Genomic DNA, 14,337 nt, shown 5'->3' with positions numbered 1-14,337 from the left:
TATCTCCTGGAATTTGGAGCGCATCATCCCTGCAGAGTGAGCAGGTGGTTCCCAGAAGAGTCTGGAAAGATTATCGATGGGCTGGTTATCTCTGTGAACCTTGAAGCAGATGCTGGGAGTTATCTGAAGGCATCTGGGTGAGATCTTCCCAGAACATCTACAAGATAAGAGTTGAGAGTAAATGCTTTATCTCTTACCGAAATTGGTAATTCACGAGAAATTAACTTGCGTCTCCTTGTGGCAGAGAGATGTGGTCAAGCAACTCATTTACTGCACATTTTTACCCCATTGGAGTATTTCCCCTTCCACTCTCAATTCTGGGGAGAAAACGTATAACCTCCCTTCCCAAAGCCCTCCATGTGATTCACAGAAGCAGAGGCTGTTCTGGATTTTCACAGGCGTCTGAGGAGGCCAAGTGGTCCTGAGGACCCCAGCACCGGCCACCCAGTCCCTCCTGTGCTCTCAGCAGCCCCTCTGGGCTTAGGACACATGCCGTTCCAGTGGGAATGTGAGAGTCTCCCAGTTTCCACTTTATCCAGTTACCAGCAGCAAATAGCATAATGCCTCATATACCTACTTTCGTGTAAATAATCAAATTTCAAGAAGGAAAGCAGATAATACAAAAAACATAATAGGAGAGAATCGATTTTTAAATTTTTCAGTCTAGATATACTGGGTCTCTTCTTAATGATTTCTTTTTTATTGTAAAATATACATAACATTTACCATTTTTGAGTATACAGTTCAATGGCATTAAGTATATTCACGTTGTTGTGCACCTGTCACCACTATCCATCTCCAGAACTTTCTCACTGTTCCAAGAATTGTTCTTATTCTTTATCTTCCCTCCCTCTCCACCCCACTGTTCTGGGGTACCCTTAACTGCCATCTGCTAAAATCATTGTCAATAGGCACGTGTCCCCTTTTACTAGGTGAACTGGGTAAGGGGTTAGAAGAACATGACTATGGAAAGTTGTTGCTTCTGGATTTTGAGCCTAGTACAACAAGTACGTGGTCATTTCTACACCAAGTTTTCAGGACCTGTAATATTTCCATACTAGGCAGTTGATGTTTCTGATGTTCGGTTTCAGCGGCAGAGCCTGAAGAGTTTTCCATTCTCATGCAACTCAAAGAAGTCAGGATCTGATGTGCCTTCTAAGTCAGGTATGTGACGCTGAGCCGTGAGCCAGGAAGGCCAGCGTCTTCTCTCTGGTGTGGCCAGCAGAGGCTCCAACGCTACTCCTCTTGCACTTTTTGGCTCTTCAAGTCTTCCCTCTTCCCCATCCTTAGTCCTCCCTCTTTTGGCCCCCTCAGTCATTCCTATGGAGGGACACAGCCCAACACACCACGCAGAGATAAAACCGACATGACCCCACAGTGGTTTGCCTGGGTGAGGGCAACCTCTGGGCGCTCACCTCCAGGCGGGTAGACCGTGTCACAGGAGCTGTGGCTTGGAGCTTGGTCACTCACGTGCCTTCCCCAATCCTGTAATGTAGACACAGTGGCAGCTCTAGACATATTATTCCTGTAATGGGCTACATTTATCTAATACCTGGATGCTATGAATGTTGCTCTTGAGCTGGTCCTCTTCTCCAGCTTTATCCTATTATGTGGCTGCATTATAAACTGCGTTTAATGGATTTGTTTATGTTTGCATTGTACTGACTTACCAGGGTTTCCAGTTAAGCATGCTATTCTTACTATTCTGTCATGTAAGGAATGTGGGTAGAAAAAGAAATTGATGTACTTCTTAGGAAGTGGCTTCTTTAGGAGGCTTACCTTTAATGCCCCCATAACATGACCAAGGAATATATCAGTGGTTTCTAAAGAAACTTAATTCTAAGGATGCTGGGGGCCCAGGTGGGTCATGGTGTACCATTTGCATACAGCTTGCATCTGATGTTTATGTGTGTTCACAGGCTTTGAGTCCTTCAAGCTAACACGATCCCTTTTGAACCCAGATGGCTTTTGTTTTAATTTGTTGCTCTTTCACTCATTAATGGTAGCCCAGAAATGCAGAGCCAAGGGATAGAGGGAAGTAAGAGGCAGAAAGAGGGCCAGGTGAGAGGGAAATGAGGGCTGTGAGTGACCTTCCATGGGACACCTATTTGGAGATACTGAGTCCAGTTAGCAGTGTGGCCTCCAGAGAGGAGTGAGCCTCTTTGGAGCAGGTTTCCAGGGCTCCCAGCAACTGCCTGATCTTCAGCTTCCCACTCCCACGGCCAAGAGACGCAGCCTCAGCAGCTGTCCTTGGGGTGGGGGACATGGGTCTGCTTCTCCCATTTGGCGCCCTTGACCCGCGTTGTGGGGAACATAGATCTGACCTTCTTACATGCGTTCTTGTCTTTGCAGTCCACTCTCTGAGACCTTCTGATATTAAATTTGTGGCAGCCATTGGCAATGTGGAAACTGTGAGTTTGTCAAGGAGATGGAGGTGGGAGGTATAGGGTTTGGGACTGGTGACCTTCTGAATGAGCTCCTAGTAACCAGGCAGAACGCTTCATTTGGGGAGAGAAGAGCATTCTCTGAGTTGGAAAACATCCTAAAATCTAGGGTTCTGAGTTGATGTTGTTGTTGTCTTAAATGAAATGAATGCCTCCCTTTACATTAGGATGAAGGAACTTTTGGAGTTTCATTAAAAAATCAAACCTAATGATAAATTAAGTCAAAGGTCACACAGAATTTTAAAAGTAATCTCTTAAACTTTCTCTTTATGAGATAAAGAACAAAAATGTCCTTACCTGCATGGTAAATGTTTAAAAATACACTCTTCTTTGCTAATAGGTTGTAAGTGGTATTGTTCTATATGGTCAGGGAACAGAGAAAGAAAGCAATAAGAAGGGAAGGATGGAAAGAGAGGGGAGAGAGGAGGTGAGCAGAAAGAGAAGAGGGTTGGAAAGAAGAGCAGAATTGTCAGTGTGATTCCCCAGTCAGTCCTGGCTTCCCACAGTCCCACCTGCCCTGGTCTCAGCACTGCTGTCCCCCAAGTCCTAGCAGCCCCCAGCCGAACAGACAACTAATCAGGTGTTCTCAGCTCTGCCCTGGGGCCCGGCTGTACCTCCTGCACCAGAACCAGGACTCCCCTGCCTCTCCCCTCCTGTGCCTTCCTCCTGCCTCCACCTACCACGTGTCCTTCCCCGTGTCCTCCCGTGTCCCTGCTGCACTCTGTACCCCCTGCAGCCTCAGCCCCTGCCCCTGGGCCCAGCTGGCCTCCTCGCTGCAAGCCCCGTCCTGCTACCCCATGCACAGCGCCAGCCGTGTGTAAAGGATGGGACTTCACATTAGAAAACTGACCAGGGCCCAGTGAAATCTGCAGCCAGGGCTCCTGCCCTTGTTCTCTTCTACCTGTGATGGTGGTGTTAAAACTGCACATGTGACCGTGCGTGTGTGTGTGTGTGTGTGTGTGTGTGTGTGTGTGTGTGTATGAGGGTGAAGGTGGAGGTTTCCCAGTGGGAGGGATGTGAAGGGGGGGATTGGAATAATGAGAAAAGAGGTTTCATGTCACGCAGAGCACACTGACTCCGCCGAGCCTGTGTGTCCCTGCATGCTGATCGTTACATCGCGGAGCCAGGAATGTGTGACACCAGCTGGAGGACTCAAATTCTCCTTCCTTGGGCAGGGAAATTCATTGCAGGGAAATCTCCACCCCAAGTCAGGTTTCTAAAGTTAAACCAATCAACAGTTTCCACTCTCTGGTCCCAGCTCTGAGAGAGTTCTTTCGCTCATGAATTATTCAGCCCCACATCTCCTGCTGTCACTCAGCTCACCCTTTCTCCTCCTGGGAGCCCGAGGCCCAGGGCGCTGGGAGACGGTTTCAGCCCATGACGGTCTCCTAGCCCCGGAATCATTATCATCACACTGACGGGCACCTCCACCTTCAGGGCAAGTCCTGAATGCATAGTTCTTAGGAGGCTACCTTCCTCTGTCTGCCCTGAGAGTCAGCTGTCGTGAGCTTAGCCTGGTTCATAAAAGACATCATAAAAGGCCAGGGAAAAATAACGGAGGACAGTGAAATGAAAAAGACGGAAGTCTGTAAGGCTGACGCTTTTGCTTCGTGTTCCTGAGGCTTTCTGTCGCCAGGCCGATCGCTTACTTGTGTCCATTACTAGCACTTGTTTGTCTCATTGCTCTGGACTTCCTTGTCCTCACAGAACGTTAAAAATCAGATTCATCAAAATTATTTTCAAACTAATCACATTGTGATACATGTTCAGTATAAGAAAAAACTCAAACACATGTAGATAATATAAAATATTGAAGATCTCATTCACATCTCCTATTCTCTGGCCTCAACACATGCACACACATACACACACACTCCAACATATAGGGTGAGAGAGAGAGAGAGAGAGAGAGAGTGTGTGTGTGTGTGTGTGTGTGTGTGTGTGTGTAACCTAAATAGGGTTATACTGCAATATACTAGCTGTGACTTTTTTTTCCCTTGACTAAGAGTCACAGACATTTTCCACGTCAGAGAGGTTATAACCCACTATATCAAATTCCATGAAGCCAGGGCTTGTGTCTCACTTTGTGTGTCTCCAGTACAGGCGGCCAATGAAGAGTGTGGGGAGAAAAATGGCGGCAGCAGGCAAAATGGTGGCATGGGAGTTTGCTGGCTTTGTCCCAGCCTTCCCTCTGTGACCTCTCCCTGAGCTCTCCCCGACTCTCTCCACCTTGTTCCTCTTGTTCTCTCCTTTCCTTCCCCTCACCACCCCCATCCAGCTTTTCTGAGGGAAACCTCTGCTGTCCATCAGGTCCCGTTTGGTTGGGCACAGGCTCTCCCCGTTGCCTCGGCCCCAGAGGCCGGCCTCCCTCAGGACTTCTCCTGTCTGGCATGCTTACGCTCCCTGACTTGCATCTGCGTGTGATTTTCTGTTTAATGTGTTACCTTTCCCTGGACATTTTCCTTTCAAGCTCCCTCTTATTGAGAAGCAGAGAGGACTCCATCCCAGTTAGAGGAAGGTCATGGTCAGCCTGCCCTCCCAAGAGGGCTCCAGAGGTGTGGCCCAGTTCTACAGACTGAATGGCTGTCACTGGAGCTGTGTTGTTAAGGACAGGCAGGTCCTTTGAAGGGAAGACACAGCAGGCTGGGTGTTGGTAATGTGGGTACACCATCACCCGTCAGCACCACAGACACTGTCTTCTAGGAGTCCTGAGAGAGAACATTGGTGTCAGAACCTGTGAAAATAATACTACTGACGACAGCTAATATGTCCTGGGCACTTTCTATGTACTGGGCACAATTCCAAGCATCAAAAATTAGTATCGAGCAAGTGTATATTGAGTACTTATGATGTGTCAGGCACTGTTCTAGGTCCAAGGAATATAATCAAGGACAAAACAGACACAAATGCCTGCCCTCATGGCGCTTACATTCTAGGCAAGGGAGACAAACAATACACAAATACATCTTAGATTATGGAAGATCACAGTAAAACAATCTATTTTGTTTCTATGTGGGATGTTAACATTCTACAGAGATGCATTTAAGTCCAGGCTCTCCCACCCAGTTTTCTATTCTGAAGAAAACGTTTATACCTTTTATTACTCTGAGTTTGAACCAACGAGCTTTGGAGAAAACCTAACCTTCTTTCTTCCCTCCCTGAAAAACAAACATGGGTGGGTTTGGCCTTTTTCTGGATCCACAGGTTCCCTTTTGTTGGTGGGAGGGGGTGTCTGGCAGGCAGCTGGGGTCTCCCCAGGACAGGATCTGCAGCCATCCCCGGCTGAGCTGCTCACGCCTTGCATCTTTTCCAGCCTCCAGACTCAGGGGCGGATGACCTGGAGAAGCAAGAATGGTAATTGTCCTGGGGCCACAGAGCAACAGAGTTGAGAGGAACCTCAGAGCTGATCCGCTCTCATCTCCCTGCTTCATTGGCAGGGACACCCGAGGGCCAGGGAGGAGACACCTCCTCCAGGCTCGCTTAGGATCAGGCGGCAGAGGGGGGACCAGAATGCAGCCTCCTGCCTCTGTGGCCAACACTCCCCGCGCCCGGGAATCCCCCGAATAGGGGAATAAGGGAGGAAAAGTGGGAAAGGCCGAATGTGGGATTCTTGCTTCCTTCCTCCACTCTCCTTGCTCTGCTCTGGAGGAAGCTGGCAGGGTTGGACCAGGGTCAGGCTCGTTCAGCACGGGGTCTGCATCCTCTTCCAACTTTGGACCAGACTAACGGGGGCAGGGAGGAGGGTCCAGAGCTGCCCACCCCCTTTTGGTGACTCCATTGCCATCTGAGGTGTGTCTCTCTCTCCAGGAAGGATAAACCAGAGCCAGAGCAACGCTCAGCCAACGCTTGTTATGAAAGAGACCACAGCAGTTGGGGGCAAGGGTTGGTAGGCGACAAATGCAGTCTGAGGCTTATATGCTTGCTTCTACTTGCAGGACTGAAAGCAAGGAACCACAGGCATGCATGGGAGTGGTGACCGGTGAGTTCTGTGTTTTCATGGCCAGAATCCAGATTGTCCCTGCCCCTCCCGACACAGCAGCATTTTGGTTAGTGAAGAGGATGTACCCTATTGGCCACCTCAGGGCAGAGCCTGAGGAAAGGGGGAGGCATTCTGAGAGGACAGATAGGGAACCAGGGTATGAAAAGACACATTCCCTGAAAGGAGGGCATGAGAAACGTATCTGAGGGTCCCTGAGCAAAGAGACTCCAGGAGACATTGGGATAAGCTTCGGAGACATGGGAAAGGGGTCGGGGGGTGGCTGGACCAGAGTCCTGAGGCTGCTTCTCCCCCGGGACCCCAGGGCTGGACTTACAGCACTTCATTTGGGAACCTGTCCACCATTCACTGCCTCCATCCCCTAACCCCCCATCACACCAAGGAGAAGACCCAGCTCTAATTTTCAGTTTATTTCATTTTGTAGTAATTCCCTTACTTACAAAATAAATATCTCAGTTGGATTCAGGAAAATGAAATGAGAAGAATGAAAACCAACTGTAATCCTGCTATCTAGACATAATCATTGTTAACATTTTGGCCTTTTTATATATGAATGTGCTTAGGAATATGCTATCTGTAACCTGGCTTTTTTCACTTAATATCAGAGGTCCCTTACAAGTAGATTAAGTCATCCTACTGGAACCCCTGAGTCCCTTAACGCCGGCTGAATTAGCCTGGTGGATAGAGTCACCTATGCTTGGTGCTCACAAGTCGAGAGCAGGGACACCGCTTTTCACTCCATAATTAGTGAGGAGACTCGGGCGACAGTGCAGCCGCTCTGCTGAGCAGAGCGTGAGGACGAGTGCGGTAGCTGGTGTCCTGTCAGTCAGCCAGTGAATTTCACCGAGGGCCTGGAATTATGAGGCTCCCTGCAAGGCTAGGGATAAATAAGGTCCTGGTCCTGCCTTCAGCCCTCGCCATCCGGCAGGAGAGGCTGAGGCCTGGTGTGCAGCCCTCCAGGATCTGATTGACAGGTGAGAGGATACTGATGGCCCAAGTGGTAGGAGGGTCCGCATCTGCTGCCTGCACAGTGTCAGCTCCCTTCAAAGGCAGCCCCTCTAAAGCCGCCTCCTGGATTCCGTTCCCACAAAGCCCCAGGCACTCGCGGACGGGGGCAAAAAGCAAGGGGGACTGGGGTGGGGCGACACAACCTCCCTGCCGTGACACTCTCCCCACTCTGCCCTCGCCTCTCTGGGGAGCGTTACGCAGCCTAACTGCTCCTGACAGCACTATTTTTAGCGGTCGTCTGGCTGTCAGCTCTGGGACGAGTTTTCTGCGTGTTCCCCGGAGATCTCCCGCCCTGCTGTCACTCTCAGGAGGAGGGAGGGTGGCGGGAAGGCAGCCTGCCGGGGTTCCTGTCCCAGCACACTCTCCCTAACGAGTCTGTAGCGCAGGACAGTGAAGAGCTTTGGTGTCCGAGAGCTCAGGCTCAGATCCCAGCCACCTCAGGCAGCCCTGAGACCTCGGGGAGCTAGCCTGCCTTCCCCCAGCCTCAGGTTTCCTTCACACACACCTGAGTGCTTAGCACTTGGCCTGGCCTAGCACCTGACGAATGCTCATTTTTTTCAACTCCGTTTACTTCTAGGGGCCTGCTATGAGGTTGACCTCACAGCCCGAGGCAGGTCATGCTTCGGAACAGGGGCAATGACCCTGGTACCTCACCACAAAGGGGGTCAGTCTTTACAGGTGACCTCCGCATGCCGAGACCACAGCCTCAGACCAGCTCTCTCTTTAGTCCTTTCAGATGTCATCAGACACTTCAATCCATCTGTCCTGAGGCCCGTCTGCAGCCCTGGGAAGGGAGTGGTACCCCGTAACGGTGCTGAGTAAGCTCTTTTTCTGACTCTTTGCAGGGTTGTGCACTCCTGTCAGTCCTGGGTTTCTAGATGGGAGGATTTGGGGTGGGGGGCTGGAAGAGTCAGAGGCTTAAAACTAGAGATCTGTGTTAAAGCTGAAAGTTACCTCCTGCACTGATTTTAGTCTGCTTGATGGGCCTAACTTAAAAAATCAGGTCAATGTCTGCCCCCCAGAACCCAGGAGTGGTGTAGTGCAACTTCCCCCTCAGAGACTGGCATGTGGGCTGAGGCAAGGGGCAAGCTTCCGGCCCTCAACAAAGTTGTATTTAACTGATTTTTCTCTCGGCTTCCCTCCCTCTGTGCAGAGACTTGTGGATTCAGGCAAAAGAGCTGGTGAGGAACATGAAAGAGAACCAGGTAAGAATCCATCCGACTCTGTTGGGGGCCATCTGTGTTTGCTGAGAGGCAATCAGGCAGCTGACACCCCGGGGCCATCATGCCCTGAACTCGGCAACCAGTGTGGCCTGGGCCCTCCAAGACTGCCTTTCCCCTGGTGATTCTCTGGAGGCCAGTAAAATCCAGGGCCACTTCTCATGTTCCCAGTATGGTCCTGCCGAAAGTCAGCAGGTGGGCTAAATAACTTCTTGCTCAGCGAGGTGGTTTTGAGGGCTTGGGTTCCAGAGAGAGACCAGTTTGAGTGTGAATCCTGAATTTCCACCTATTAGCTGTGTGATGTTGGGTAAGGCGCTTAACCTCTCTTAGCCTCAGTTTTCCCACTTACGAAATGGGAGTAATAAAAGGGCCTGCAGCACAGGGCTTAGGGTGGATTCAATGAGGTGTTGGATGTGCCTGGCACAGAGGCAGTGCTCAGTGCAAGCCTGCAGCTGTCATGGTCACTGAAGTGGCCATTGCTGTCGTTATTAGTCACCATACCCATTTTAGTTCTTGGGTGGAGGCTTCTGTAACGTACATGCTGGGGCCCTGGTCCCCACTCTTCTAGCAGATCAGACACTCTTTACTCAGAAACTCACATATGGGCTTGTTAATTAGCCACCTCTAATCTTTTGTGCTCTCCTTATGAACAAGTATCAAATCAAGGCAAGCCTTGCTACCAAGCTGGCTCTAACCAGGGTCTCAGCCTGGACCACTGGAACCAAGGGAAACCACTGTTAAGGCCAGTCACGCATTCATTAAAGAGTTCAGGCGTTCAAGCCAGGTCATTCCAGGTTATACAAGGACAGGGACAATTACAGAAGTGACGCCGTAAAACGTTGGTTTCCTCCTCACAAGAGACTTCCTGAATTTCTGGAATGGTCATAACTTTCTGGAAAATGGCTAGGAGGTCTTGAATCCAATCCTGCAATTTTACAGATGAGGAAACTGAAGTCCCAAAAAGTCTTGTGACCCATCCGAGTTCACTCAGCAAGTTAAGAGCTAAAATCTGAAGTGCCTCATTCATATCCAATGCTCCTCAAGTACACCATGCTGCCTCTTAAAAAACAGAAGTTTATTTTTTGTTCCACATAACACATGTTCATTAGAGAAAGATCAGAAAACACAAACAGAAGAATATTAAAATCATCCTTAAACATGATGCCCAGAGAGAATTACTGTTCCCAACTTGGTGTACATTCCCTTCCACATTTTTTCCAAGCACATTTATCTGTATATATTTTATAAAATAGGGACGTTACTAGATGTAGAAACTTTTTATAATCTGCTTTTCTCGGTATCATATTTCCCATTGACAATAGTTATGTTTTCCAGCATCGTTTTAACAACTACATGGTGTTTTGTCTTATGAGCATTCCACAACTTACACAGCAGTCCTCTGTTTTAGACATTTATATTGTTTCCAATTTTTGACTCTTATGAACAAGGCTTGGATCGAATGGTAAGCCCTTAAAAAAAAAAAAAAAGGTTTTGATAAATTTTGCCAAACTGCCTTGTACAGCAGTTTATACCACTTTAAATTCCCACCATATACATCTCCTTTTGGGGAAAAAAAATCCATACATATGGTTTTATGGGGGTGGGTGTATGAAATGGAAAGACATGCAAAGAAAGCAGTTCTTTTGGCTTCAGGTTTCACCACCATCTCTTTTTGATGCTATTGTCCTTTCTTCCAGCAACTTGACTTTCAAAATGACTGGAAGCTCATCAGTGTGTTCTTCAGTAACACTAGCCAGTGTCACCTGTGTCCCTCCGCCCAACAGGTAAACCACAGGCTGGGAGGCAGAGGGATTGCAGATGCTGGGGTGGGTGCAGAAGGAACTAAACCTGCCTGATGTACATCTGGCAGGCTGGGCCTGATGGCATCTGTTTCAGAGTTAGGGCGGGCAGGCAGGCAGGCAGGCAGGTAGAGAGACAGACAGATATCTAAGGGCTCAAGGAAACATATTGAGGGAGAGGTATTTTTAACTTACCATCCTTACCATTCAGGAAAAGGAAACCATGGTATAGATAAGCTGAGTCAATGATCATTCTGCAACTGAGGAAAATCCGCTTCCTAGTTAAAAAATCATTTTGCCTCTTTTAACTCGGATTTCATTTGAATGCTGAACTTAGGCAATAAAGCAGTACTTTTGATAACACCTCTTGAACTCTAGTTCACCATGAACTCTAGTTTTAGTGGGAAGTTGTCCAGTTGTTTATTAGGTAGACTATATCTTCCAGGTTCTTTGGCATTGCCAGGAATGGGATATGAAACATGTGACTTTTAAAATATTTATGTGGGTGACTGACTATGACTTAAGTCTTTATTGACAAGTGTCCAGGTTAGGATCAATTGAAAGTGAGAGGGTGGCTTAGAGGCCTAGGCTATGGTGACATAAACGGCACACAGATGACTCTTCTGGAGCCTGAAGCCTGATTGCCACCAAGCTGGCCCTGCCACTTACAGCAGTTCAATTACCTGCCCACTGTCCTTTCAGCAGCCTTCCAGGGCCTCCACCAGACCATGGCACAGACAAGGGTGAAGTTTCTTGAGATGCTGTCCTCTTCTTTTCTGTGCCCCTCTCCCAAATACGTACTCTTGCCTTCCTCCAAATGCCCCAAGACTCCTGCTCCACCACCAAAACCCCCTCCCTTTAGTGATGTTAGGCCCTGGGAGAATGCTGACAGAAGCCCACCTTCCCTGATCAGCTCTTGTTAAACAATATTCCTGCAGATCTCCTGGGTTTGTGGCATATAGATCTTGAAGCTTATTCTACTTCACCTCTGTTTTCTCCCATACCAAGTGAAATTTCCATGCCCTGTTTATTCTCTGCACCACCCCCTGCACTTTGGCCATTACGCACACCAACATTTACTCATGAATTTACACATTCATGCATTGAAATGCTCAAACAAGCATTTAGGCATTGCTGCATTTCTCTGTATATCCACTCATCCATCCATCCATGCATCCATTCATCCATCCATAAGTTATCTGTTCATGCATAAATTCATTCTCTCTTCCTACATGCAGGCACACATTATAGTATTTATGATGAGTTTGTTCATGCTAGCATTTGTTTGATTTTTTAATATTTGAATATATTCATTGATACTTACACTCATTCATGATTTCTTCCATATATTTTATCTTGTGTTCAAACATTCCTATGTGAATTCTTGCATTCTTTCGTGTATTTATTCCTTCAATACATTACATGCATTCTTGAATACATACATGATGTATTCCTGTGTGCATGTGTCCATTTATGCATTATTTATTTTTACTAAATTTTAGTTACACAAGCAATGCACAGATGCTTTCTTCTTTTAAAAAATGAAACATTATACTTAAAGCTAAAATACCCTTTAGCCACCACCTCCAATCCTCTCTCTCTTTTTATTTCCAAACTTTTTGCATATCTGTAAATCCTAGTATTCCTTTATGTGTGTGTATATAAGAGAGAGATTTAACATAAATAGTGTTATATCGTATGTACTACTGAACAGTTTTTTTTCACTAATCAAGTGTTTTTGAGATCCAGTCATGTTGATACATATGGATTGAGTTTATTCCTGTTACTTGCTAAATAGTATCCCACTGTGTACATTTACTATATTTTATTTCACTATTTCTGTGTTGATGGCCATTTAGGTGTTTCTAGTTTTCCACTAATATAAGCAATCTTGTTCATTTACTTGAACATGGTGGTTTTCTAAATACAGTGATTATATTTCATTGTATTCAATTACAATGTAATTTATTATATTTCAGATTATAGATTGAAGTATATTAGTGGGTCAAAAATCAGTTTAAAAGATTACAACCAAAAATTATAAAAAAAGAAATAGACTAGAATCAACTACAAAATATTAGAGTTCATTGCATGTAGTAAGGTAAGTGTTGGTTCGTGATTATTTTTGCTTCATTTATATATAGATATGTGTGTACCGGGTTGTGATGTGAAACATATCTCACACTGTGGGTCATGATCAAAGCAGTTTGAAGAAAGTGCCTTGAGTAGATTCGTAAACATAGAATTGCTGGTCATCAGATACATACACTTTAAGTCTTAAAGGACTGCCTAATTGCCCTCCAAAGGAGCTAAACACCTTCATATTCTAATATCCTGGGACCAATCCCAACATATAAGGGGCTTTTCCACGCCACCAAGCAATTCTCAGACACCGGCTGGGTGTCCTACAATTCAGCTCAATTCTGACATGATCTACCTGGAGACAGCATCAGATCCCACAGGTTAGGAGCTCAGTCCCGCAAGACTGTCCCCACCCCCCATTTCAGATGCCAATTCCAAGTCCAAGTTGTCACCTGAGCTTCTGCCCAACTGGCTATAGATTGGAGGTTCCAACAAGCCCCTCCTTGAGTTCAATTAATTTTCTAGAGTGGCTCACAGAACCCAGGGAAACATTTTACTTACTAGGTTCTTGGCTTATTATAAAAGGATATAATTCAGGAACAGCCAGATGGAAGAATGCATAGTGCAAGGTATGGGGAAAGAGTGAGAAGCTTCCATGCTCTCTCCAGGTGGGCTACTCTCCCAGCACCTCCAGGTGGTCACCAACGGGCAAGCTCTCTGAACCCATCCTTTTGCGCTTTTATGGAGCTTCATTACATAGTAGTCAAGATTGACTAAATTGTTGTCCAACGGCAATTGATTCAACTTCCAGCCCCAGGTTGGGTGGCGGTCGTGGGCAGGGGGACTGAAAATTCCAACTCTCTGATCCCAGGGTTGGTTCTCCCGGCAACCAGCCCCCATCCTTAGGTGTAGTCCCAAAGTCACCTCATTAACATAGCAAAATACACTTTTATGCTCTCATCACTTAGGAAATTCCAATGGTTTATGAACTCTATGCCGTAAAAGGGGACAAAGACCAAATATATACCTCGTATTACAAATCACAATATCACATATTCTCACCAGTGTCTGAGCACACCCATTCCCTACAACCTTTCCAACACTTGTTGTTATCAAAGCTAATGATTTTTTGTCAGTATGTGAAATTCCCTCAGGATCTAGTCATGTTGATACATATGGATTAGGTTTATTCACACTTAGAACCTCACACTTTTAATTGGTTGTAAACATATGACAAATGTTCATGCTTCACTCCTGATTTCTAAATGACTACATACCAGTGACTTAATCTCTGTAAACTGAACTCACTGTAGCAATGTTTACTAGCATCCACTCAAATTCCCACTGTATTGCATTTTTCCCTCCGTCTTGATTTTCCTTTTGCACAAAGACCACCAAGGCTTTGGAGCCTAGAATAAATCCCACCTCCACTTCCATTTCCCCCAAAGGACATTGTGGCTCATGGTTCTGGCTCTCAGCCTCCTTGGCCTGGGTGGGCTGGTTCCTCCCTTCACTCCTGCACTCTTGCTTCTGCAGCCCAGACCCACCCCTCACCTCCTAGTCGTCCTGGTGGTGCTTCTGGCCACAACTAACCGGGATCCCCCATCTGAGAAGCTCTTACACAGCACTTTTACATCCCCAAAACACATCCCAGGCATGGCCTCTCCCTCAGGGGTTGTTCTGCAGAGTCCCAGGGGCCACAGGAGGTGCTCTGAGACTGTGGGCTCCAGGCTTCCACCTGACCTCACAGAGCAGCTCTGCCTTTAACTGTGGCATACATATGTCAG

At 47.0% G+C, this 14,337-nt stretch overlaps 1 protein-coding gene across 1 annotated transcript in view; it reads left to right on the top strand.

The window, feature by feature from the left end:
* The window catches only part of PLB1 (phospholipase B1), a 125,169-nt gene that overhangs the window by 21,045 nt on the left and 89,787 nt on the right, over window positions 1-14,337 (top strand). The window contains exons 3-9 of the mRNA XM_007191426.2: window positions 1,098-1,164; window positions 2,353-2,411; window positions 5,758-5,798; window positions 6,380-6,423; window positions 8,177-8,267; window positions 8,603-8,654; window positions 10,367-10,453. Coding sequence (XP_007191488.2) covers window positions 1,098-1,164; window positions 2,353-2,411; window positions 5,758-5,798; window positions 6,380-6,423; window positions 8,177-8,267; window positions 8,603-8,654; window positions 10,367-10,453 — 441 coding nt within the window. The remainder of the gene's footprint in view (window positions 1-1,097; window positions 1,165-2,352; window positions 2,412-5,757; window positions 5,799-6,379; window positions 6,424-8,176; window positions 8,268-8,602; window positions 8,655-10,366; window positions 10,454-14,337) is intronic.

This window comes from Balaenoptera acutorostrata, chromosome 12 (genome assembly GCF_949987535.1).
Source record: "Balaenoptera acutorostrata chromosome 12, mBalAcu1.1, whole genome shotgun sequence".
NCBI lineage: Eukaryota > Metazoa > Chordata > Mammalia > Artiodactyla > Balaenopteridae > Balaenoptera > Balaenoptera acutorostrata.
Note: the sequence above shows the minus strand (reverse complement) of the source record. Positions and strands in the feature narration are given on the sequence as shown.